Raw genomic sequence first — 25,854 nt, forward strand, 5'->3', positions numbered from 1 at the left:
GAAGTGCGCCCCGCGGGCGGCTCGCGTCGGCGGGTCCTGAGGGAAGCGGAGGGCACCGAGCGGGCCCGGTGCGGACGGGGTCGGGCCGCCGCCGCCTCCCCGTGGGGGTTAGGGACCGGTGAGGCGACAGCTCGAAACACCCTGGAGCAACTCGTCCTGGAAGGCCACCGTTCAACGGGCCCGTCCCCGGAGACCCTCCTTCCCGGTGTGACTCGGAGCCTCCCTTTCTGACGCGCTCGAAAATACGCTGGAGATGGAGGCTTGTCGGGGATTCCTGGGGTCCCAGTTGCCTCGCGTTTTCTTATCCCAAAGCCTTTTTGGATCTTTGGAGTCGAGGTCTCTCCATCAGTCTCGAGACGCGCAGACCCCCGGCCTTTTTCCTCCCAGTGTTGACAGTGAAGTACTGGCCCGAACCTGGAGCGGACACTGATCTGAGGCGGGTGCGTGGGATTCCCGCAGTTGGCATCCACTGAGGACCGTGTGTGGGGCGAGGCTCTGTACACCTTTAAAGCAACCCCTGCATCGTGTACGATTAAAAAGGACCATTTCCTCTCCCCCCCCCCGAAGGGTTTAGATTCCAATCAAGAAAATGATTTGCTCCGGGAAGAGAAGATCCTTGAAAGAGCAGCCGTTCCCAACTTACTCCAGGTAATAGTTATTAAATGTCATTGGAATGGTGTGCTCAGCATTTAAATTCGTCCTCTCAGGAGCATTGACTGGGAAAATCATTTGGCCGAGTGCTGAGGGGTTGACCGACCACCTTTACCAGGGAGATGGCGACAGCACCGGAATTGCCTTTGGGTGGCGTAGGAATGCTGTTTGTAATAGTACCGCCGCTAAGGTCGGTGTAGACGTAGGATTTCCTGCAATCTCCAGCAGTTTTGTAACCATTTTTCTGCGCTGGTCACTCCACACTCAGGTGCTTTTTGAACTTAGTCTTTTACCAAATCTTCAGACTAAATGCCCACATGACCTCCACAGGCTGTGGCAGATCACTGGCCCTTGCTGACCCCTACACCACACACACAGCCTTGATTCCATTCCCCAGGTGCTTCTGTTGTGATAGTTTAACAAATGCATAGGGGCATCTGGGTGGGGGCGTGGGACTTCAGCTCAGGTTCCTGAATTCAAGCCTGAGTTGGGCTCTGTGCTGAGAGCTCAGATCCTGGAAGCCTGCTTGGGATTTTGTGTCTCCCTCCTGTCTGCCCTGCCCTCGCTCACAGTCTGTCTCAAAAATGAATAAATGTTAAAAAGCAAAAGAAAACAAAACAAAAACAAATGCATAGTTTGTCCTAATAGGAGCAAGCTAGAAGAGTTTTCTAAGACCCAGTCTCCCTTTCTTGTAAATAGAAGGTCTTCAGAGTCTGTTAGAAATAGCTCCCCAGCTTGTTATCGTTTGTGATGTCACCTTAAAGAATCATTGTAAAATGGAGAATATTGACTTGCAAGCACATCAGAACAGTTTGGAAATAAATTTTTGAGATTAGGAAATGCTTCTTACATAATGGCTTCTAGGAGCCCTACCTGATGACCTGCAGGAGCAGCTTAGCCCTGGTTCCAGAGTTTTAGAGGCTTCGAAGGTGCTTTTTAAAATACTTGGAAGATTTCTGCTTTGATAGCAAAATCAGTAGTAGATTTGATTTTTTAAATTATGATCATGGAAATAGTATATGCATCTTGTAACTAAATTATATAAAACTAAAAGGTAAAATGTGCCCCTTCACCACTACCACCTGTATAAATTCCCACTCCCAGAGAAAACCGCTGTCAACAGTTTAGTGTAACTCTTTGTAGAGTTTTTTTTATAGTGTGTAGTATATTTTCATTGTAATCATAGTTTATAAAATTTTGACATTTCAGTGAGCATGTTGATAAAATCTGTCGATTAAAGGAGGTTTTTTTGGTACTCTACTAATTTTTGTGTTCTTTGTTTTCTAAAAGACTCCACAAGTATCATTCTCCGAATCTGATATTCCATCCTCAGAAAGTACTGAGTTACCTGTGGACTGGAGTATTAAAACTCGACTCCTTTTCACCTCTTCTCAACCCTTTACCTGGGCAGATCATTTGAAAGCACAGGAAGAAGCTCAAGGTATCATCCAGCATTGTAGAGCAACAGAAGTTACTTTGCCTCAAAGCATACAGGTAATTCTGAAGGAAAATGGTTATGTTTTAAAGTAACAAATTAATTGTAAAATGTACTTCTCTGCAGAATGTCACAGAAGTTTCCTTCTGTTAAGTTTTTCTTCTGACATTTAAAGACACAAGGACTTGGAAAATTTTTATTTCCCAAATGGTACTTTCATACAGTTTTTTATATCAGATTCAACAACTGCCTGTTAAATTTAGAGACCTGTCCTAAGAACTAGTGAATGTTACAGGCAGGAATTGTTTAAACCACTTTTTTCTAGGCCTTTTGAGAAAGAAAATATAAGAGACAGAAATGAAAAGCTATTGAGTAGGATTGCAAATGCAGATTGGTTATACTACTGATTTTCTAACATAATGTTTACTCTTTTGTTTTTAATACATACTAATTGTGGCTACCTGGTTGATAGTCTGTGTAATGTAGTAAAACTCATGAGTTCCCAAAAGGGTTTTAGAGAAATGTAATTGCATTGCTTCCAGGCAGCTCATCAACTCAAACTAGGGTAAAAGATTCCCTAAAAGAGCCCTTGGTACTTTTTTTTAATAGATAGATCAGGATGATACATGATGCACATTACCCATTTTCATGAGCTACTATTGAAACACAGTTGTGAGGGGAGAGGAGTTGATCATAGTGTTACTTCTATACAATATATATCCCCACCTGTACCCCTAGTCTAATGATGAAAAAGATAGTTATTCTCAAGAGAAAACAGGGAAGATGGGAGTCCCGTCTGTGTTTAAGTCTTCCTTATGATACGGTTTAACATACAGTAATTATTGGCAAGAATAAACTACATATTAGCTCCCATAACAGTTATTCATACTTTCCTATAGGAAACAGTAAAAGTTCTCAAAATAAGTGGCATATTCAGTACTTTTTAATGAAATTTTATACTTCTAACGTGGCAAAAACTTTCCAATATCATCTCTGGATTTTAGGATCCCAAACTCTCCACCGAGCTCCGTTGTGCCTTCCAGCAGAGCCTTATCTACTGGCTCCACCCTGCCTTTTCTTGGCTACCACTGTTCCCTCGAATTGGAGCTGATAGAAAAATGGCCGGAAAGATAAGCCCTTGGTCAAATGATGAAACCTTGCAACACATTTTAATGAGTGATTGGTAAGATTAGTAAAACTTGTGCATCCCATTAATGAATTTTACTTTTTAACAGTGTTTGTTGTCTCTTGTTTATGGTATAGAAATGGGTAGTGGTAAAAGGATATCTGTGTCCTTCTGAATTATTTTATTTAAACTGTTAATAGCCAACATTTAAATTACTAACTTTTGTTTTCATTTTTTATGCAATTGTGGAAATGCAGTAAGTGTTAACATAAATACATGCAGACATTCTTTTACGTTACTTCTTGTCAGTGGTTGCTTCCTTTCTCAGCAGAAGCTGCTCAGAGAAAGTCCGCACCTAATTACCAAGTAAGTTTTGTTTAAAGAAAAAATTACTAGTGTTTAAGCAGTAAGCACTCTTTTAACCAGTGAGTCCCATGACCATTTAAAAACCAAGTTAAGCAGTTGCCTGAGTGGGTCAGTCGGTTAAGCATCTGACTGTTGAACTCAGCTCAGGTCTTGATCTCAGGGTTGTGTGTTCAAGCCCCACGTTGGGCTCCATGCTGGGTATGAAGCCTATTTAAATAAAAAATAAGCAGGACTTACGCTTCCGGGCGACGCTGTTGAAGCTCAGCGGTCGCCATGGAGTTGTTGGCCGAGTATGTCGGGCCAGATGGGCAACAGCAGCAGCTGCGGGTGCCCTGTGAGGTGCCGGCCGACGCCGATCCTTATGAGACCCTGTTGTCTGGCTTGGCCCACATGAGGGAGCTGGTGGTAGAGCTCCTCGACCCCCTGGTAGAGCAGGAAGCGCAAGACCGGGGCGGGGGAGGGGGGGCGGCTCCAGAAGAGGCCTTGCACGGTGATGATGAAGATGATGGAGAAGATGAAAATAACACCGATGACAGAACTAACTCAGATGGACCATCTGCGAAACGCCCCAAACCACCATCATAACAAAAGCTTTTAGGAAATTTAAAAGACTGCTACTGTATCTGAATTATTACACGCTGACATTTAGGATAGACTGGTGCTCTAATTTGGAAAAGCATTTGTTTTATTCCCCTAGGACAATTTTGTCAAAGAAAAAAATGTATCTTCTCTTTACACCAAAGAAAGATAAATGTTTAGAAATGAAACTGTTTTCCTGAGTAAGAAATAAATGTCATAATATGAAAATAACTAGAACACTTACTGATACATAAAATCCTCTAAGTTGGCAATGGAATTTCTGTTGTTTCCTACTATTTTTAGTAACCATTGAAATAAATTGTGTGATGTCTTAAATAAATAAATAAATAAATAAAAAATAAGCAAAAGCCAAGTTATGTACGTAGTGGCAAAAATTCAAACCATTGCAATATTTGTGTTGTGTTTTAAATGCGTATCAAACTGAATTATAAAAATAATTTTAGGTGTTAAGCTAAATGTATAATACTACTACCTAAAGAAAATTTTTCTACTTTATAGGTCTGTGAGCTTCACTTCTCTATATAATCTGCTGAAGACAAAACTTTGCCCATATTTCTACGTTTGTACCTATCAGTTTACTATCCTGTTTCGTGCAGCAGGCTTAGCAGGAAATGATGTAATCACAGCTCTCATATCTCCGACAACTAGAGGAATAAGAGAAGCTATGAAAAATGAAGGTAAAACTGTAGGTTTAAAATGAGAATTCCACACTATATAGTAAGCACTTAAAAGCTAAAATGTGAGGGGCACCTGGCTGGCTCAGTTGGTTGAGTGTCCGACTTCGGACTATTTTAAACAAAAATGTGAATTGTTGTTTGACCAGTTGAATTGTCTTTTACCAGTTTTACCTATACTTTTTAAGAAGCATCATTTTTATTTCCGATTTTTTTTCCAGCGATGACTTAAGCGATCTCTTAAAATTACATAGCTTTATAGTAATAGTATTTCTGTCTCTGATCCGACAAATACATATTGGACTGGAAAGTTTTCATCTGAGTAGAATTTCCTCTAGAAATTCTTTTATAGTACAAGTTACCTACCCCTTCATAAAAACATAATTTTCAAACTAGGTCAACCCATTAATGCTCATGAAAGCTATTTAGTGGGCTCAATCAGCACTTTTTAAAAAAATGATACAGTATGGGGTGCCTGAGTGGCTCAGTCAATTGAATGTCTGACTCTTGATTTGGGCTTACTCAGGTCATGATCCCCAGGTCATGGGACGGAGTCCCTCATTGGGCTTTGCACTGAGCATGGAGCCTGCTTAAGGTTTTTTTCTCTCTCTCCCTCTGCCCCTTCCCTGCTGACTCACTCTCTCAAAAAAAGAAAATAAAAAGAAACCAAGTAGAATATACTTCAGGAAAGAGTACTACATGTAGTGAGAGTATGTATTGTTTCCTCAACCTTTTGTTTCAAGGAGGGATGGGTGGGTGTGTGTGTGGGTGTGTTATGGACTACTATCAAGAAAGTTTGAAAGCTATTGCCTTAATAGAGCAAGTGTAAAAACTCAAATCTTCAAATTTCATACTCTCTAAAAGGCACACCTGTTAGATTCCTTTAGACCATATTATAAAGAAAACTCAGTTAAATTTTTCTTTTCTTTACTCATGTAGGTATTGAATTTTCTTTGCCGTTAATAAAAGAAGATGGCTATGAGAAGAAAAAGACGCCTGGAACAAGCTTGGGAAATGGGGGGTATGTGCTTAAAATAATCCTTCACGTCAACCCGTGACTGTGGACTCGGTGTAATAGTTTTGTAGAGGAAACAGCTTTATGAAATGGAAACTCTAACTATAACAATTTCCTAGGGAACAAGTAATCAGTGATGATGATGAAGATGAAGGTTTTTCCTGGCTGGAAGAGATGGGTGTGCAAGATAAAATTAAAAAACCAGACGTACTCTCTATCAAGCTGTATCCTTTCATTTTGTTAACTAGAATTGATTTTCCTCAAATTAAATTAGTGATCAATGTAATGTTGATTGACAATTTTGACTATAATTGTAAATTATTTTAAGTTGCTATTTAAACTGATTATCATGACATTAAAAAACTCCCTAAGTACCAGTAAACCATGAACAATTATTACTATGTTTTTAAAAACAAAAACATTCCATATATAACATACTTTTGACTAGAGAGAAGAAATTTGTTTTTGTTAGGTATCAAATTTCTGGCAAATTCAGATGCTCAAAGAAATCATTTTGATTTCAACAGATGCCTTATAATTGCAGCGAAGCAGGGTAGCAAAAACATTTCCAGTTCTGAGTGGAAAGAAAGGGTCCCAGGTGATTCTGAATCAGGATGACTTTTTCCCACTGGTTGGAAGTTACATTTGCGAGTTCCTTGACTCCTCTTCAGACGCAAAGAGAAACACGAAGTGCAAATGGACCACAAACCTGAGTCTGTTGTGTTGGTGAAAGGAATGAACACCCTTACGTTGCTGAATTTTTTGATCAACTCTAAGAGTTTAATTGCTAGCTCAGGCCCACAGGCAGGACTTCCACCAACCCTCTTATCCCCTGTAGCCTTCCGAGGTGCCACAATGCAAATGCTTAAGGTAATGAAAGGGGGAAAAATTCTAATCTTCATAAACTAGCTTTATAAGAAGAAATGAACAAATTCTTGATTTGTTTTTAATAACGTCTTTTTGCATGGTGCATATTGTTTCGCTTTCCTCCCAGTAAAAAAAAATTCGTTCATCTAAAGGTGTGTTGAAGGAATTATGTGAAAATATGAATGCTATGAAATGTTTTATTTGAATTACATAAAAACAATTTTTTTCTGACTGCATATTATTATTATTATTATTATTATTATTCCTTTTTTTCCACATGGAAAAGTTGCTTAATCTCATTTTGCCTCATTTTTTTGGTGAAAGAACATAGCCAAGCATATTAAGTTATAGATTTCAAAACCTATTAGCATGGATAAGTTGAATAGTTTTACGTCTGTATTGTTTAAAAAAGTTATACATATAAATACAAAATATATATTGAATGTTAATAGCAATAGAATTGAATTTTTATTTTTGTCCAATATTCTGCATTGAATGTATACTACTGAATTGGGTAGGAGGGCAAAAAGGGGTAAAGGGGAGCTGGGAGGTATGTGCTTCCAGTTACACAATGAGTAAGTCACGGGGATGACCGTGGAGGGTATATAGTCAGTGGCATAATAGCGTTGTACGGTGACCAATAGTAGCTCCATTTGTCAATATAGCATAATTTATAGACTTGTAGAATCACTGTTGTACACCTAGAAGTAATGTAACATTGGGTGTCAACTGTCATTAAAAATTTTTAATGAAAATGTATAAACCAGGACACCATATGAAAAATTGTATTTTGTAGAATATACTGTGACTGAGTCATAATTTGGAGATGTGCTACAGATGGAGAATTAACATTTTTACTCATATAACATTTTTTTGATCTTATGAACTACTTTGTGCTATACTCACAAGTGTAGTAGTTCCTCTCACCATACAGTGCTTTTATAATACCACTGACTGTATTCCCTCTATGCTGTACCTTGTAGTCTAGAACTGTTAAAGAGGGACACCCAAATGAAAAGTTACTGAACAAATCTTTAGGGACAAAAGCTTGAGAGATGATGACCATAATTTTTCTTTAAATTTTCTTGAAGGCACGAAGTGTAAATGTGAAGACACAAGCTGTTTCTGGATACAAAGATCAATTTAGTTTGGAGATTACAGGTCCTGTCATGCCTCATTCTCTACATTCTGTGACCATGCTACTCAAATCTTCACAGAATGGGTCATTTTCTGCTGGACTGTATACACATGAGCCAACATCTGTATTTAACATCTGCCTGCCAGTGAACAGAGTACTGCATAAGGTAAGTAGATAGCCGTAAGCATATTTCATTGTAGCTAGTTGCCTCAAATGGAAGAAGTAAGTGATTTGCAATGAACCAGACTTGTATCTCAGGCTATTACACTGTACTATTTAATTTTACCAATCACAGTGACTAGGATGAAGGGATAAGGTCTGGTTCTTTGGGAGTAAACTTTATGAATTTAGATTGTTGTACTCAATGACTGAAGAACTTCCCAAAAAGAAAAGGCAAGTTATTTTCATGGATCACCTCAGATCCAGAACTTAGTACTGCTGGATTCCTTTCTTATAAACAACTATGGGTGTTTAACCAATATTTGCCTTTAATTTGGATATAGTAAGGCTTTCATTCATGGATTATCATTAAGACCTTAAAAATTGCCTCATGCTTCTATCATTTGCAAGACTTCTAAAAATAACCAAAACTGTGTATTTCTGGATGCTATTGCTAGAGGTGTTGCCTTTATTTCTTCACATGAATAGGGCATCTGTCAAAGTTCCCATGGTAGTTTTTAAAATCTTGAGTGTTCAAGGGTGCCTTGGCTGACTCAGTTGGTAGAGCATGTGACTCTAGCCAGCATGGAGTTCAAGCCCCACTTTGGGTGTGGAGCCTCTAAAATCGGCTGGCTCAGCCTGAAGAGCATGTGCCTTTTTGGCATGGTCAGGAGTTCAAGCCCCACAGTGGGTGTAGAGATTTCTAAATATATATATATATATATATATATACCTTAAAATAAGTAAACTCTTTGTGTCCAAAGATTCATGTGCTCTTTACTAACTTGAATACAAATTTCCATAGGAGACTCTTCATGAGGAACTTGGTAACTGTGGGTTGCACTCTAAGACTCTGGACCAACTTAGTCAAACACCAGCACTGGGAAAATCGTCTTTACGGCATGTGGAATTGAGGGACTTCGTTTTTAATTGGAGATCCTGAACACCAAAGTAAGCCTAAAAGGAATCTTTGAGGAAAAAGCCTTCTAGCAAGGAAATTCAAGATTCTTATACCTTTGGCTCTAAAGTTCATTTTGGAAGTTAAATAGAACTTTAAAATATTCAAATGTTGATAAATATTAACCTTTTGGCTTAATTTTTATTACATGCATTAAGCAAAATGATTAAGGTTTTAAATCCACATTTTGTTTTTATTGTTCTGATTAGATAATTCAGGTATAAAGGAAATTCCCAACTCTTAAAAAAAGTCTCAATTAGTTTTGAGACTTCCAGACCCTATAAGATAAACTGAGCATAAAGCAGAGTGTTAATGTCAGTGTTTCCTTACAAATGGGAAATCAGTATCCGTTATCTCCTGGCATTTTGTAACTGATGGAATCAGGGCAAAACTGTATTTGACAGTTTACCTACAATTTTATGCAGGTTCTAGCTTTATAAAGATACAAATGTAGACGAGATCTACTGAGCTAATTGTTGATGTGCCTACCTTAGTTGCTTTCGTCCTCGTTTCTAATTTCTCTATTCTCAAATCCATTAAATTTGTTTTTTTAAGGCATGTTAATTCAAAGGGTATTTTGTATTCCACGTAGAATAGTGTTAATTGTAAAGTATGCTCAGCTGTTGTAGTAAAGGAGTATCCAATATTCTTGTAAGTATTTGTGTGTGTGTGTGTTTGTGTGTGCGCATGAGTGTGTGTGTGAGATTCAAATTTCCTTAAAATAAAAGGATGTAGAAATCAAAAGCTTTGGCTAAAGAAATGACAGTATTTAGTGAAGAAGTATGTGTTCACTTTATGATCCAAAAAAATAAGACACCACATTTATTCCAGAGAAGTTTATATTTGGGCCTTAAGCTTTTGAAAATAAAGTTTAGAGACATAGCATTATGAATACCACTGTAATACACATGAAATATTCTATCAGACCCTAAAAATTAACATAAACTTAAACTTTCTCATAGTCAACAAAATAGTGGCTGGGTGCCGATTTTATTAGATAAGTTGGGTTACAGCATTTTAATTATCATTTAACGTCTATCTAGGTGTAGATGAAATTCAAAATGCACATCAAAGTAAAACTATATCACAACTCAATGCCATACTAAATGTACTTGGCCTCTGCAGTAGAATTCTAATCGGACTTCATTTTGACTCCCTTCTCATGGCCCAAGTGGCTTGGATGGAAACGCAGGACTTAGTGCTGATCTCACACAACATACCACTTCTTTTTATAACCTCTACAAAATTTTAAGGGGAGATGGTGGCATTAGCCCTGTGGAACAGATCTTGATTACCTCAATAACACTGGCCCAGTATCTGTCCAGCAGAACCCATTGTGAACTAGTACAAGGTGCACAGCCCTTCACTGATTACAGGCAAGTGTTACAGCAGCCTAGCCATAAGGAAGGGAGGTTACATCATAGTACAAAATACAGTATAAAAGCGTTATTTAACATTCCACACTGAAGATTACGGATGCCTTCAAACAATCGTTTGGATGTTAGCCACTTAAACAAATACATCACTAAGGTAAACAATATAAACATACCAAAACCCTGTATGGTTAAATACAATTTCCATGGTACAAAAATCAAAGCCTGGAGATGTTTGTACAGATTGCTTTTTACACAATGTCTTAAATTGCCAAATATTTACAACATTAAAGAGGAAATACATTTTGATGCAGAGTAAAATTATCTGAAATGATTAATATAAAACCTCAATCTATCTACGTGAGGCACTCCTGAAGCAAGTGGCATTAGCCATGAGGTCCTTTGGTACAAGGCCCATTGCTTGAAGAACCACAGTAGCTGCTGTGGCTTTAGCATGCTTCTTATTAGGGCTGGCAAAGCTGGGCTGGTAAGCGCTTCCATTTATCAATACCTATTCAAGAAAAACATACAATTGGGCTGGTAAGGGCTTCCATTTCTCAATACCTATTCAAGAAAAACATACAATAAGAACAGCATCAAACTTTAATATCTATTAGCTTTGTATTTTTTCACTAAATGCTAGAAAAATAATTCACAAAACTATAAAACCCACACTATGGAAATCAAATTAATCTCAACCCAGAAGAAGCAAATCATTTGGGAAAAGGGACTGCAAATTAAGGTCTCCAAACTGAGAGGGTGTGGGGGAAAGGGTCATGGAGAAAACCCTGATAAAACTACTAAATTAATTCCCCATGTTCCACTAGAAAACATCAACAAATTTTTTACCAGATTTTGCCCACAGCTTTCCCTCCAATATTTTTGAAAAACAGGACATTAACAGGTCATATTGGAGTATACTTAAATATTTAAAAACCCTACCACTTCTACCCACATATATATTCACTCCCAACCCACAATGCATCAATCCTGTGATGATACAATGCTTTTCCCTCACCCTCTAACATTAAGTCATCAAATTAATAGGGGTAAGTAATTAATGCAGAAATTCATATTTACCCTAAAGAGAAAATGTTTACGATGATCAGGGCCACTATCATGGACCAAGAGAAATTCTGGTGGTTGCCACCTTCTCTTATTACAGATTTCCATCAGAGCAGACACAGGATGTTTGCCTGCAGAGAAAAAAAATAACCACTTGTTAATTATTTCCACTGCCTGTGGCAACAGCTTATGAATTCAAGCTTATTGTCCCAAGCGATGGGACAAGAGGAAATTTAAATGTACTCTCACCTGACAGATCTTTCATTGCAGCAGAAAAGTTCCCAGACCTCTTTTGTGCTCTTTCTCCTACTGCCACAAGACCTTTAAAATAAACAGCCAATGTTCACTGAATAAATTCCAAAGCATCATTTGAAATTATAAATACAATGATTCCCTCTATAGGAATCTGAATCTCAATAAAATATTCAACTCCCACTACCCTTGATTTTTATAATTTGACTTCTATTTTGCTGTATTTCAACATAAATCTAGTACCCTGGTGTAGAAACTGTACAAAAATCAAATGTTCAGAAAACACAAAAACCTAGTGTATGTATATGTGTGTGTGTGTGTATATAAATTAAGGGCCATCGTTAACAATTCCAGGCATCTTTCTTTGTAAGTTTAAAAACTAGTGGCTAGTACGAGAGCAATCTAAAGGCTTTCCATTCCTTAAAAAAATGATTGCTCAGTTAGTTAAGTCCCCCAAATGGTGAGGATTTTAGGCCACACTCCCCAAAAAATTAAAAGTGAAAGGCTGTCTCTAGAGATAAGTGGGTACATTTTTATCCTCCAGCAAACCACCCCTTTCTGACTTATCAAATGAAGAAGATATTCTCAAAAGACAAACATAATCTCACTGCATAACCCCCCTTTCCAAAGGGATTTAGCTGTGTCACTGTACAAAATCATGCTTTTCTGGCTTCCATTTCTCCTACGGGGAATTCTTCAAGCAGTTCATTACTTTTGCTAGTATGCTTCTCTAAACCCAACACCTAATTCCAAAGGTGATGTTCCCTGGAATTATGCAATGCCTTCACAGATGTTTTCTTTCAAACAAATCACCGTTTAGGGCGTAAAAAATCTATTCAACTTGTTTTAAGTAACGCAGTGTCGATGTGACGACATCAGTACGGTGTCCTTTTCTAATTTAACCTAGAGTTTAACACTGTAGCGCAGGATGATTCTCGTGCTATTTCCAGCCTACTTGGAATCATTACAATAAATTCCCTCCAATGTGAAAAAAATGGCATCACAGTATTCTATGTGGATGACAATGTAGAATTTTTTAATTTTTTTTTTATTCATTTTTGAGAGACAGCACAAGCACGGGAGGGTTAGAGAGAGAGGGAAATACAGAATCAGACACAGGCTCCAGGCTCTGAGCTAGCTGTCAGCACAGAGCCTGACGCGGAGCTTGAACCCACAAACTGTGAGATCATGACCTGAGCTGAAGCCAGGTGCCCCACAATGTAGAATTTCTGATGCAAAACATTTTATAAGACAATTTGGTCAGAGCTAGTTTCCAATTAAGACAATAATTTACATCAATTTCATTCAATTCTGCAATCACAAAGATAAGGAAAATTAATTCTAGTTTTCAACTTTATAGTTTTTAAAAATCAGGCTTATACAAGCTATTAAAATCACATTAGGCTGACATCAAGCCATCTGATTCTTAGAACATTATTCCAAGGAAAGAATTTAAAAGGTACCAACTGGCTGTTCTAAATGGGCACTAGGAGTATTTTTAATACTTAGCAACCACATGCAGGCTACACAGAGAGAGATCCCCATCTGAGGAGCAAAGTACTGGTAGAGATAAAAGTTCGGAGGTGCGCCAAGAACAACACAATATGAAGAGCAAACTCTGCTGTCAGCAACTGCTCTACTATTCTCCAGCCCCAACCCAAGAAAACTCAGTTATGGAGCTTAAAAAGAGGGACATGCAGAGGGACCTGAGTGACCCAGTAAAACATTCGACTCTGATTTCAGTTCAGGTCATGATCTCACAGTTTGTCGGTAAAGGCCCCAGATGGGGCTGCATGGTGACAGCGCAGGGCCTCCCTGGGATTCTCTACCCCTCTCTCTGCCCCTCCCCGCTCTCAAACTTAGGAAAAAAGAGGGACATGCAAATAAAGAGTTTGTAAGATGAAAACAAAACAGCATTCATTAATAGGAAATCAGGAGACTATGTAAGATAAAATAATAGTTAAGAAAAAAATAAATCCTAGAAACAAACACAAGTGTATGCTCCCCATCAAGAGAAAGCAAAATGGGGATTCCATTTCCTAAAACTGAAATCTAGGGGTACCTGGGTGGCTCAGTCAATTAAACGTTCACTTTGGTTCAGGTCATCTCACAGTTCGTGAGTTTGAGCCCCACTTCAGGCTCAGTGCTGATAGCTCAGAGCCTAGAGCCTGTGTCTCCCCCTTTCTGCCTCTCCCTGGCTTATATTCAGTATCTGTCTCTCAAAAATGAATAAATGTTAAAAATAAATAAAAACTAAACATGAAATTTAGTTAAATTTACGTATCACTTAACATCTTAACTACAACTGCCTTTTAAAAGCCCAAATTAGTGACTCCATCAAAGTTTAACAAATGGGTTAAACTTTTGTTTCTGAACAAATAGCTGTATAGGAGCTCCAGTTAAGCATCAAGGATATCAAAATGTAGGAAGATTACTTTATATATTTTATATATACATATACATATTTTTTTTTTAATGGGGCTCCTAGTTGGCTCTCTTGGTATAGCATGCAACTCTTGACCTCAGAGTCATGAGTTCAAGCCCCTTGGTGGGCAAAGAGCTTACTTAAAAAAAAAAAATCTAGGAAGGTAATGAAACCCTAAATGTCTTTTTAAAATGTTCTTTATTTTGCAGGGGTAAGGGGAACAGAAAGAGAATCCCAAGCAGGCTCTGTGCTGACATCGCAGATCTCAAGGCTTGATCTCACAAACCATGAGACCATGACCTGAGCCAAAATCAAGAGTCAGATGCTTAACTGACTGAGCCACCCAGGAGCCCTGAATACCTAAATATTAAAGAAGGTATAATAAACGTTCCCAGAACAATGTGTTACCTTTTCGGTCTGTCTTAAAATCAACTAGGATAGGTTCTTTATTTCCTTCTTTGTTTTTTCCTAATCCTTCTCCTTCTCTCCAGCCCATTTTTCTCATCAAAACGGCTCCCATTCCTCCAGTTACCGGGGCTGCTCTTAAGAACTGATCCTATCCAAAGAAAGAAAGGTAAAATGTCCCCATTTCACAGTTAGAATTTGACTACAAATGCAATGTAACTTTTTTAATCTTATTTTAGTTCTATATCTGATATAGCAATTAAATTTAAGTTTCTATACTTATATACATACTGTCGTGTGGATGCTAGTTATTTTCACATTAGCATAATATATTTTGAAAGTCAAATAAGGCAAATGAATGGCAGTTTTAAACAGTGGCCCTCCTGCCCCCCTCCAAAAAAAAAAATTAGAACACTCCTGTTTTCGTCCACTATTTAGGTTCACTGGTATCTCTTCTTAGCTTGCAAAATAAAAAGAAGGCAATGTTAAAACAGTCAATAATATTAATTGTCCCAGGTGTACCTAGTTAATGAATAAAGCCCAGAAATCATTTAGAAATAGTTTGGACACTGAAGAAGCATACTGTTAACATCCCAAGTTTTATTTCCCACTCTACCTTAAAGCAAGTATATTTTACTTAGAAAATCCCTATGAAGCAAAAAGATAAAAATCTTTAAATTCTATTTATGCAGTAAGAAATGGACAGTCAAATAAAATACCCTGTCATTATACCAAACTGAATTTGAATTCTTTTAAATCCTAGCTTGATGTTAAAAGACTTTTAAAAAACTCCTTAAACGTTTACATACCTAGGCCTCGGTAGCAGCAGTGTTGTGAATAGTAGGGCTGGCACTGACCGGGGCAAGAAGACAGCTACAAGGATTTGGCCCTGAAACAAGTTTCCATACAGAGGGGTGAAAGTTCACAGGTTATTCTGTGAACAGTCATCTCTCTTGTATCCAACCCACTGAACCATAATTTCCATCAAAGCAGCAAACCACTTAATGTCTTAAGATGCACAACTATATACATTAGCATGGTCAACAGTCATTTTCACATTAAGAAATAAATATGCGATGTCTCGATTTTAAAGGACATCCATGTAGATAAAACAGACGAATTCTACTGTTGATCTTTATTGATCTTTATTTATTCTTTTAATTTATAACATCTCAAAATCATGCGTTCCTTCCCCTTGTTCTTAAATTTTAGATTTATGTTCTCTAGCAAATATATAGCAAAAGTCATTAACTTATCAACAGAGGGAGTCAAAAATTTGGTGCCTCTGGAAAGAGTATGCATTAATCATTTCCTGTATTGATAAGTTAATACTAAATTTTTAAAATATTACTTTTACACAGTAGTAAAACTGTATCATCTTATTTTCCCCCCCAGCTTTGTAAATTATATGCTGGGGAGAAAAACATGCCAATGATGTGTGACTAGACATTAAGTTCTCCAAGGTGCTCTGATGGAAGGAGGCAGCTGTGGAGGTAAAAACATACCCCTGGTTCAGTTCCTTATTTGGTGCAGGCCATGCAGTGTTGATGTATAAAGAGAAAAGTTAGCTGATGCTTGGGTATCAACTGCCTTGTTGCTACACACCTAAAATGACTTTTACTTACTTCCAGGTTCATCCGCCCCTCTTTTCCAGGCAACACTCCTAGAAAAAAGGGTAACTGTGCAGAGTATAATACAAATCCCCAAATAACCCAGTCTTCCAACTCAGTTTCCATTCTCTACTACCTTCATGTTTCTGTACCCCAGTGTGTATACAGTTCACCAAAAGGCTGCTGAATCTAGGAATAGTAAATAATACCCACTGGGTCATGTCCAAATCATTTAATTCCAGAAAACAAAGGTTCATAACCACTTAAAAATGTCTTGCTGACAATAATAATACTTTTTTCATCTAAGAATATACTGCAACAAACTAAAAATGAAATGGAGTATGTTGGCATTCTAGGTGGTTTTTAACATAAAGGAGAGTGTTGGCTGGAGCAAGGCAAGAAAAGCTGTATAATCATTGAAAAGTTTCCTAAACACAACAGAGACTGTTTTGTGGTATTTCACAGTGAAGATAAATGATAAACTCTCGGTTGTCTAATGACTTGTCCACATTTTATGAATGTTCATTCCTTGGTATCAGTAACAAATATTCTTCTGTAAACATTTAAGTAGGAATTTTCCTGAAAGCCATCCTTTCTTGGTAAAAACTTTGATAAACACATCTCATATTTTATCAAAATGAATTACATGTACATTTAATATGTGAAAATCTGTCAAGTGCCTACATGACTGGAAACCAAAAATTTAAGGAATGTTTGCAAGGAACCAATTTTAATCAGTAGGAGATTGATTTTTGCAAGCTATGTTAACATGATTTTTAGATCTATCTAAGTATTATGGATCAGTACTTTCATTATACAAAGAACAGAATTTTACAATGGAATCACCTTCAGAAGTTTCTACCTAGTAATGTACATGACTATTTAATTTTTATTTGCCTAAATACCCTCAACAGCTTCAAGTCTAACTTCCTGAAATACTGAGACTCAAGCTTCAAGATTAATATTAAAGAATTGAATTACTGAAATAGGTGTACATATTTTTAATTCTTCCCAATGAGATGAAAGCCATTTTTAAATACTATACAAATCACTCTACTTTAAAGACTATAATCAGTCCAAAATGAACTCAAAAATATTTTTGCTAGATTTTCTTTTTTTTCCCCCAACACCGACCTCTAGTAAACTACATAAAAGTTGTAAATTTTTAATGAATCTGGCCATATACTCACTAAACACGTATTAATGTACCTAAATGTATCAAAAATGGCAGGTAAACTGAGGATATATCATGTTTTATATTAATTTGTTAATAGGATCATTAGAGATAATGTCATCAAAATTGAAATGTTAGAGGAGATTAAAAGATATGAAGCAACCAAAATCTCATTTTTCCGAAACTCAGCTCATCCCCTGGTAACCACCGCCATCCTTCATAGGTACCCGTCACACTATCATTACCGCCCTGTGAGGCGGTAATAAGGACTTGTTTTCTCATGACACTTAGGAGACTGAAATTCCAAGTAGTTACTTGCCCATGATCACAAAAGCAGTCAGGAGTACAGCGGGATAAAGAAACCTTCCCAATCCTTAGACCACGCAGCCTCCCAGTGTCAGCACTGCCATGCTGCCAGTACTCCTGAAACAAATGTCCCATCACCCATCCAACCAAGCAAACCCCTTCTTCACCAGAAGGCATTCTTTAGAAAGCCCATCTTAGCCACCTAAGACTCCCCCAACAATGAGGCAGCCGTAGGTGGAGTTCACAGGTCTCACTGCAGGAATCTGAAACCAGGAGCACCTACATCTTCACAGCACGAGGCATCCGTCCTCTCCCTTGAATTTAGGTCTTATTATATCCTGTTTTTTCAGGAGATCAGTGGTTCTCAAATTGAGCCTGTGGATCACCAGAGGCCACCAGGGCCTAAATGGTGGTCCACAGATAGCAGTCTCCACCCCCACTCCATCCCCTTCACCACCCCTTCGGCACTGCCCGCCATCCCCCGCCACAGTCCAGCCATCCTCCCCAGCCTTCCGGTCCCAAGGCAAGATCACCACATGCAGTTCTAATACCGGGGCCTCCCAACCAATTTGCTATAACCGGCAGCTGACAACCACAGGGACAGGGCTGGAGATCACCAGAGGGGTAAGAAATACGGGCCAAGAGAGCTTACAAAAGGGCATAGGCACTAAAGAAGGGGAAAGAAGGACAGAGGAACGGAGAAGTGGAAAGTCTGGGTAGTAACAGGGCTCTTGGGGGCAGTGATCCACCAAAAATAAACCTGTAATAAAGGATCCCATGAGGAGAAAAAATTTGAGAACCACTGCTTTGAAATCATTAGATTAGTAGTCCAACAGGAACTGTGGAACATTCTGAACAGCACCTGAGATACAGTTAGCATTCAAAACACAGTTTTTAAAAAACCACCCCCGAAAAGACCAGCAGCAACAATAAACAAATAACTTCAGGATATAAACGGAGTGGCTCGAGCCATATTTATACATTTGCCATTGTCTCACGAATGAGGTCCATCTTCAGTGTCCATCCTAGAGTATGCACACATAGCAAGTTTACTCATGAACTTTGGTTAAAGTCACTGGCTTCTTCGTGCATTTTTAATAAAGCATTTTCTAAAAAATCTCAACTTTGTACTTGGGACACTTCTGTACGTGCATATGTTGTGTACCTTTTTAATCCAGGCTTGGGCACCAGTATTAGCCAACTGTTCTTGTGTCAGAACCTGTACTCCTGTACTTCCGGTGAACTGGCCGGGAATGGAATTCAGCTGAGCCCAGGCATCAATCTGAGAAAAAAAAAAAAAAAAGATGCCTCAATTAACTAAGTAAAATTACTTGTCTAGTCAAAACTGTCACTGGTTTATTTCACTAAATAAAATGATTTTATTTAGTTCTTCAAAAGGCTAAATAAGACATTCATCATTCAACTTTTAAAACAATTTGATGAATTTATATATATTTAAAATCTTTTCTTAAAAGAAGCACTTTGATAACAGTCAGTGGATCCCATTAATAAGATTTGAAATGTACCTCTAACAACTAAAAAGCATTAACTATAATAGACATTCTCCAAAATATCACATGGATACATGTAGAAAAAGAGCTTCATACAGCACAGGATCCCTGCCCTCTGCTTATGTACCTCATATAAATACAATCTAATAACCTGATCACCTGAGTTTTTTAATTACCTTCTTTGTTGTATTAGAAATCCAGAATTCAAGAGACATGGTTAAGGAGAATAAAGAGCTTTCTTTAAACTCTGATCACCATGTTTCTTTACAAATATTAATCACCAGCATTTATTGTGACGGTTAAAAAAAAATCAGTCCTTCAAAGTATATTTACTGGTTAGCAATACAATGGTATTATCAGGTAGTGTATATGTCTGAACATGTATTTATTGTTTCTATATAGATCTACTAAGGGAATGTAGAAGAAAATGGAAAAGCTGTCCACTGTTAAAAGTACAGACTCTGGACTCAGACTGCCTAGTCACTTTTTTAAATCCCAGTGTAGTTACTGTACAGGCTGATTAGCCACTCTTCACTCAGCTTCCTCAGCTGGAAAATGTGGAATCACAATAGCACCTACAGCTCACAGAGCTATGATGAGCACATAGCTACTTTTATACACCAGATTACAAACTCTGTAAGAGCAAGGGAATTCTTTTCTATTTTAACTCTCTTTAACATTAGTTCCTGCCACACAGTACACACTAAATATTCAGTGAATGAAAGACCATGTCCCAAATAACTTTCATCTAAAATAAGCTAATTACAATAAATTACTTATTTCCTTGGATTTTTAATATAAGGAGCTACATTTCAACAGCATGCCACAGACTTTATGACACAACCATCTAATCACTGAAATCCTCATTTGGCAGACATTAAAACTGCTACGTACCCTTTCCTGAGCTCGATTTAGCATGCTCATGGCTTCAAGGTCAAATGCATTCTCACTGAGTCTTTTCTGAGCAAGTGCCCGCTCACTCATTGCTGTAGAGATGTCCACAGGCTAAGAAAGAAAACATAGATAATTATCTCAAATTATGATAGACCCCCTAAATTCTAGAAAGTGCTCATATCTTTAGTTGCTACATGTCAAAAATGAAGTAGTAGTCTTACATATTAACAATTTTATAAAATACAGGAAAGATGCCAAAAAGTAAAGGAACCTTGGAAAGCAGATGATGAATTGTAGGTAAGTTACAAAGTATCAGAGCCAGCAGCTGAACTCAACCCAACATCTGAACTTTGAATTTTCATATTTTCTACTGTATCAAATTACGATCACAGAAAATGGCACAAGGAACTTAAAACTCTAGCTTCACTTATAAAACAGTCATTTACAAAAAACTGTAATTTTTTATTTGGAACTATTAATTTTATGTTCATTAGCAGTTTTCATTTTATCCTATTTATTTTTAGCATAATGTTCAGAAGCAGTGAGGTTCCTGAGTAAGCAAGCAGAAATCCACTATCAGGTCAGCTGATGGTTTACTCGTCTGTACATCTTTTCACCTTCTTGTAAGTTGCTCAGAGATACAGTTTGGTCTTAAGAATTCCATTTCTTCAAAGAATATATTTACACATAAACAAATCCTTTGTTTTCATTCTATATATATTTATGACCCAGATTAAAACAGATCTCTGTGGGGGTACATAACAACACGAACCAGCACATTTAAAATGATGTATGTCTAAAGTGTCTTAGGTTCTCCTTTTCAAAGCTCATACTCTACCTGTATAACCTTTATGCTAAGCAGAGGGGACTTTATGGTTTAACTATTTAAATGTTTCATAATCTCCAGAAAAATTCTTAAAGAACAAATCCCCAATTTATCAGATTTGTGGAAGGCTCAACCATAAAAGGAAAAACACATCAAGTTACTTGTTCTTTGTTCTGATGTGAGGAGCTCATGCTGACTAATATCAACTCACCAATTATTACTTTTCTTCTAACACAACCCATTAGTATTTCCTAGCGATTTCACCCAAGAAAATTCATTTTTGGAAAATGTTTGGCATGAAAAGATCTTCTTATATTCATATGTGAAGAATGATTAGAGGTACTGCATAGATAGGACAAATTTAAGAAAGTCGGTAAGATCAATTAACAGCTAAGGATTTTTCTTAGAGGTAAGGGCTACCTGTAATTTAACTATGTACTGAGTATGAAATACTTCTTATAAAATAAAGAACTATATAGAAGAGAAGGGTATAGGATATATATGAGAATAATTCTACTTCATGCATTAGGATTACTAGTCTTCCTTTTTCTACCTTCAGAACCCCTTATTCATCTATCATTCTTCGTTATCTTGACGAATCATCTCATTGTATTCCTCCAGCAAAACTAAATTTTTCTTCCACATAGATTATGTATTGCCTTCTTAAAATGAAAGCAAAACTAAATTCATTCTGTAATTGTCAGACTGTTTATAGAGATCCCATGAAAGATCTTAACAGTCAATATAGTCAGTTATCCACACTAATTAGAGTATGTCTGGGGCCTATAAAAAATAATCTAATAATCTAAGCAGTCACAAACACTAAAAAACTAGGGGTCTTCACTTTCCACTTTTATGATGATTCTGATCAACTCCTGGGACTTTAAATAAAAGGGAACCCAAATATTTCAGGCCAAAATTTACATTTTTTGGCCTACCTTACATTTTCCCTAAAATTGTCAAGTAGGATTATCAATGCACTTTGAAAGCCCAGCAAGTATATCTGAAGTACTGTTCATTAACCTTGTCCAAATTACTTTGGGTACCATTCCATAAATCTTTGAGGATGTCTAGGTATAATAGGTGTTTATCCTAAAAAGTCTAAGCTTAGAGGAGATAATGTGGAAAATTGATCTACCAACCACTCCAAACCCTGATCCCCAGCTATAAATTTAGCCATGAAAACGTAAAGATGGCTCGGAAAGCTCCCAACTTTTCTAGAATAAAATTCTTTCCAATTAGAAAAGAAATGAATACACACCTATCTATGAATCTCTCCTTCTGAAGATATTATCTTCATATATTTTTTTAAGTCCTTAAGCAGATAACCTAAATGCCTCATCATTTATCCTCAGGATGAAACTTCAAATCTCAGTAACATTTTGTTAAATTCACATCTCACTCTGAAAGAAATTTTAATATAGCAACCTTGATGTTTAAAATAAATTTACTTCAGATAATAAAATGACAACTAGTTTTTTTCCTGAATAATATCTTCATTCACTCAAGGCTTATGAAGAGAGCTCCAAGTCCATGTCAAACCATATAACCAGATAGTAATTTTACTATTAATTTTATATTAATATTTTTAAATGTGAAAAACATACTCAAAATGAACCAGGATTATTATCTTAACCTCTTAAGAATCCTCTTAAGGATCCTCCAAAGTTTGAATCAAAAAGCATGTTTCCAGGTTTTCAAGGTAATTCAAGATATGCAATAATTCACCAAAAAAACAATATAACCCCCAAAGCATTAATATTCAAGGACTAGACCAAATGTTACATATTATTAAAATTCTCATAAACTATCACAACTATCTTTTAGAACACTGGTCAGTATTATTTTCTACACTGACAGCTAATAAGCACTTAAAATGTGGCTAGTGCAATTAAGAAACTGATTTTTCAGTGGCTAGTGACTACTGTATCAGACTGTATGGTATGTGTGTGTGTGTACAAACAGTATATAGTGGATCATGCTATGTAGTAGGGCTTCAGAGCCTTAACCATCTTTCAATGTTGCTCAGAAAGAGGAATATGTTTAAGGTACCAAATGATGTTAAAAAGCCCTTCTAAAAACTAGGGGGGGAAATCTTAAATTTCATAGATTACTATCATCAACAAGCCTTGTTTCCACTGTTATCTAGTGTACAGTCTAATGGGTATCCAATTCCAGTTCCCATACTTTTAAAAACCTGTCCACGTTATTTCATTTCTCTACTACAGTAACACAGATCACTTCTTCTATAATCCAAAAGTGTCAGGAATAATGAAATAATGTAACATGCATCTCACAGCCTAAGTTATAATCATGTCCTTTCTGTATATTCCTCATTTAAAAACCCTTCTAAGTTAACTTCCCCTTTCATTAACCTAGCTGTTTAGTATCTTAGGAGTAGGTCAATTAAAAGGGTATTAAAGGGCTAAAGAGAATTATTAGGATGGAATCAGATAAGGAAAATAAGCCCTATAATATGAATTCTATTACTCTCTACCTGGATACAGGTATCTTAAAACTGACAGTCGGTATAGGGGTGCCTGGATGGCTCAGTCAGTAAAGCATCCAACTTCGACCCAGGTCATGATCTCACAGTTCGTGGGTTCAAGCCCCGTGTCGGGCTCTGGGCTGACAGCTCAGAACCTGGAGCCTGCTTCAGATTCTGTGTCTCCCTCTCTCTGCCCCACCCTCGCTCAGCTCTGTCTCTCTCTCAAAAATAAACAAACATTTAAAAAAAAATTTTTTTTAACTGACCGTATAAAAGGAAACTTTTAAATTAAAAAAACAATTTAAAAAAAAAAGCATCTAACCTGTATATAAAATAGGACCTTAAAATACTTAGCAAAACTTAATTACAAAGGTTCACATAGAAAAGGACAACTATAAAAACAAAAGCCACTCAAAATATAGAATATCTGTTGTGATGTGTTTGATTTTAAAATGTGAATTACAAACTTTTTATTACATCATATAGAATTTTCTAGTATAACTCCTATTAATTTAATTTAAATAAACTACAATAAGAAAAAGAGATAACCAATTAAATTGTTCAAAGAAATTCAGTGTTAATCACCCAAGAGAATCTAAGGAAAAAAGAATGAATAACAAGGCTGTATTTAACGATTCTGGCACTGCCAGGACCCATGTGTTTAACTTTCAATTAAAATTTACATCTTACCCCAGGAACTTAGCTTTCCTAAAGTATAAATTTGGAACTTCTATACTTGAGAGAACTGTAGCTCCACTGGGAAGTGGAAATATTTTTTAATAAAACAAACCAAGCACACTGACTGAGACAAGAATCATCTTAACATGTAAGCAATTATGAAACCTTAATGGAGAGCTACCTCTGGACCTCTGAAAATTTATGATTAATAGTAAACCCAAGGACATTTTGTCAAAGATTATATGTAAATCTTCTATTCAATAAGCCTCTAACTTTATTACCAAGAACTAATGTCCCCAAGGACAATTTTTTAAATATTAGTTTTCCACCATTTTTGATTGTTTAAGAATAAATCAAATTCACACAAGTATGGTTCAAAGTTCTGTAGTCACTCCTTACTGAGGTTGACGCTGGCTGGCTTCTGGGTAGGAAGACGACGCTACGGCAGTAAGGCACAGTCTGCTGAGCTGATATTCCATAAGATACGGATTTATGTTGATCCATCCACATCTATGCACTCATGTTTTTGTCAAAGAGCACTCACGTGCAAGACAATTGGTGGGGTTAAGGATGACAGCAAAGCTGAGATCAAATCTGTGATCTTTGCCTAAATGTTTTACACTCAAAACTAAACAACCACAAACTCCATTTATATTTATTAAAATGAAAAAAACTAATAGGTTTAAAAAAATACTAGTTAAAACAATGACCATTTGAAAGAACTTTCCTTTTACTCTATAAAAGCCTTTATTTCAACCCCAGACAGGAATCAAAAGGGTCAACACTCCCATAAAATGTTGCCAATAGTATTCCAAACATTGGTTTGTAGAACACAATCTTACAAATACATGTATTTGCAAGATACAGCTAAATAATTAGGACTAAACATTTTATATTGAGACCACTTCCTCTAGGTGTTTACTACTACTGTTAGGTAAAAGTACAGAGACCTGAAAGCAAAACAAAACCGTGCTTTTTCTCTTCTTTTGGGATTGTTTTTGCTTAAAGTTAACCGATACATATTTTTTAAGTCTGGTCTTCTAAGAAACTAGCTTAAAGAGTTCTGGTCAAATAGTTGTATATGTCCTCCCACAGAAGAAATCCACTTCATTTTATTTAGCCTTCTGACCTTTCTCTTCTGCTTTAATGAAACAATGCTTAAAATTTGAATACCCAACTTTGCCCCCGGGATTTCTTTGGAATTCCCCCCCAACTTTTAATTAAAATCTGACAACTACCTTTGATGACAGATAAGGCTAAGGCACCACAGGGTCAGTGTTAAGACTGAAAATGGTGGAGTATTGGATTTCAGATACATATATATATATACACACACACAGGTATATATAAAGTCTCAGTAAAAAAGAAACACTCATCAGGATTCACTAAGCACTTTCCACAAGTTCAACTGAAGTAAAAACTTATGACCACTTCTCAGGATAATCCCATGGAACTTTTCAATATTTATGAAGCTTTACTCAAGCTGAAAAATATTTGACATAAATAATCTTCCTGTTTTTTCCAACTCTGTTAGATGCTTAATCTGCAAATTACTAAAAGCATATGTATCAGAATTTCTAAGTAAGTCTGTTCAGTCCTCTTATCACGATTTATATTTAGCAACTACAAGATTTAAGTCAATTAGAAATGTCAATTAACCTTTCCCCCTTGAGATGTGCAGGTAGCCTAATCTGGAGATTAGCAACTGAGCTACTCAACTGATTTCATTAAAATATTGTCCATATCAGCTATCCCTTCCTCACTGATATGAGTAAAACTTAACTTCAACTACTGAATCCCATGTAAATATAAATCATCACTGGTGACCATAAGTTGCACTAGTTAACTACTGTGTCCA

The 25,854-nt window shown here is 36.8% G+C and overlaps 2 protein-coding genes and 1 pseudogene across 5 annotated transcripts in view; 2 read left to right on the forward strand and 1 right to left on the reverse strand.

Annotated features, from left to right (window-relative positions):
• The window catches only part of DONSON (downstream neighbor of SON), a 17,564-nt gene extending 459 nt beyond the window's left edge, over positions 1-17,105 (forward strand). Inside the window, exons 2-12 of the mRNA XM_029938663.1 lie at positions 131-440; positions 568-648; positions 1,942-2,145; positions 3,091-3,269; positions 4,677-4,855; positions 5,792-5,873; positions 5,987-6,091; positions 6,539-6,737; positions 7,826-8,038; positions 8,837-8,982; positions 14,596-17,105. Of these exons, the coding sequence (XP_029794523.1) occupies positions 131-440; positions 568-648; positions 1,942-2,145; positions 3,091-3,269; positions 4,677-4,855; positions 5,792-5,873; positions 5,987-6,091; positions 6,539-6,737; positions 7,826-8,038; positions 8,837-8,974 (1,690 nt within the window). The 3' untranslated portion in view covers positions 8,975-8,982; positions 14,596-17,105. The remainder of the gene's footprint in view (positions 1-130; positions 441-567; positions 649-1,941; positions 2,146-3,090; positions 3,270-4,676; positions 4,856-5,791; positions 5,874-5,986; positions 6,092-6,538; positions 6,738-7,825; positions 8,039-8,836; positions 8,983-14,595) is intronic.
• Positions 3,280-4,172, forward strand: LOC115291533 (annotated as a pseudogene).
• SON (SON DNA binding protein) overlaps positions 9,811-25,854 on the reverse strand; it is a 33,505-nt gene continuing 17,461 nt past the window's right edge. For 2 of the 4 annotated variants that reach the window (XM_029939021.1, XM_029939025.1), the window contains 6 exons: positions 20,005-20,115; positions 18,765-18,881; positions 14,513-14,660; positions 11,677-11,748; positions 11,443-11,558; positions 9,811-10,873 (listed from right to left, as the gene is read on the reverse strand). In XM_029939021.1, coding sequence (XP_029794881.1) covers positions 10,715-10,873; positions 11,443-11,558; positions 11,677-11,748; positions 14,513-14,660; positions 18,765-18,881; positions 20,005-20,115 — 723 coding nt within the window. In that variant the 3' untranslated portion in view covers positions 9,811-10,714. Of the gene's footprint in view, positions 10,927-11,442; positions 11,559-11,676; positions 11,749-14,512; positions 14,661-15,318; positions 15,399-18,764; positions 18,882-20,004; positions 20,116-25,854 lie in introns of those variants that run through there. The other 2 variants (XM_029939022.1, XM_029939023.1) reach the window with 2 other exon arrangements.

This window comes from Suricata suricatta, chromosome 5, assembly GCF_006229205.1.
Source record: "Suricata suricatta isolate VVHF042 chromosome 5, meerkat_22Aug2017_6uvM2_HiC, whole genome shotgun sequence".
Classification (NCBI taxonomy): Eukaryota; Metazoa; Chordata; class Mammalia; order Carnivora; family Herpestidae; genus Suricata; species Suricata suricatta.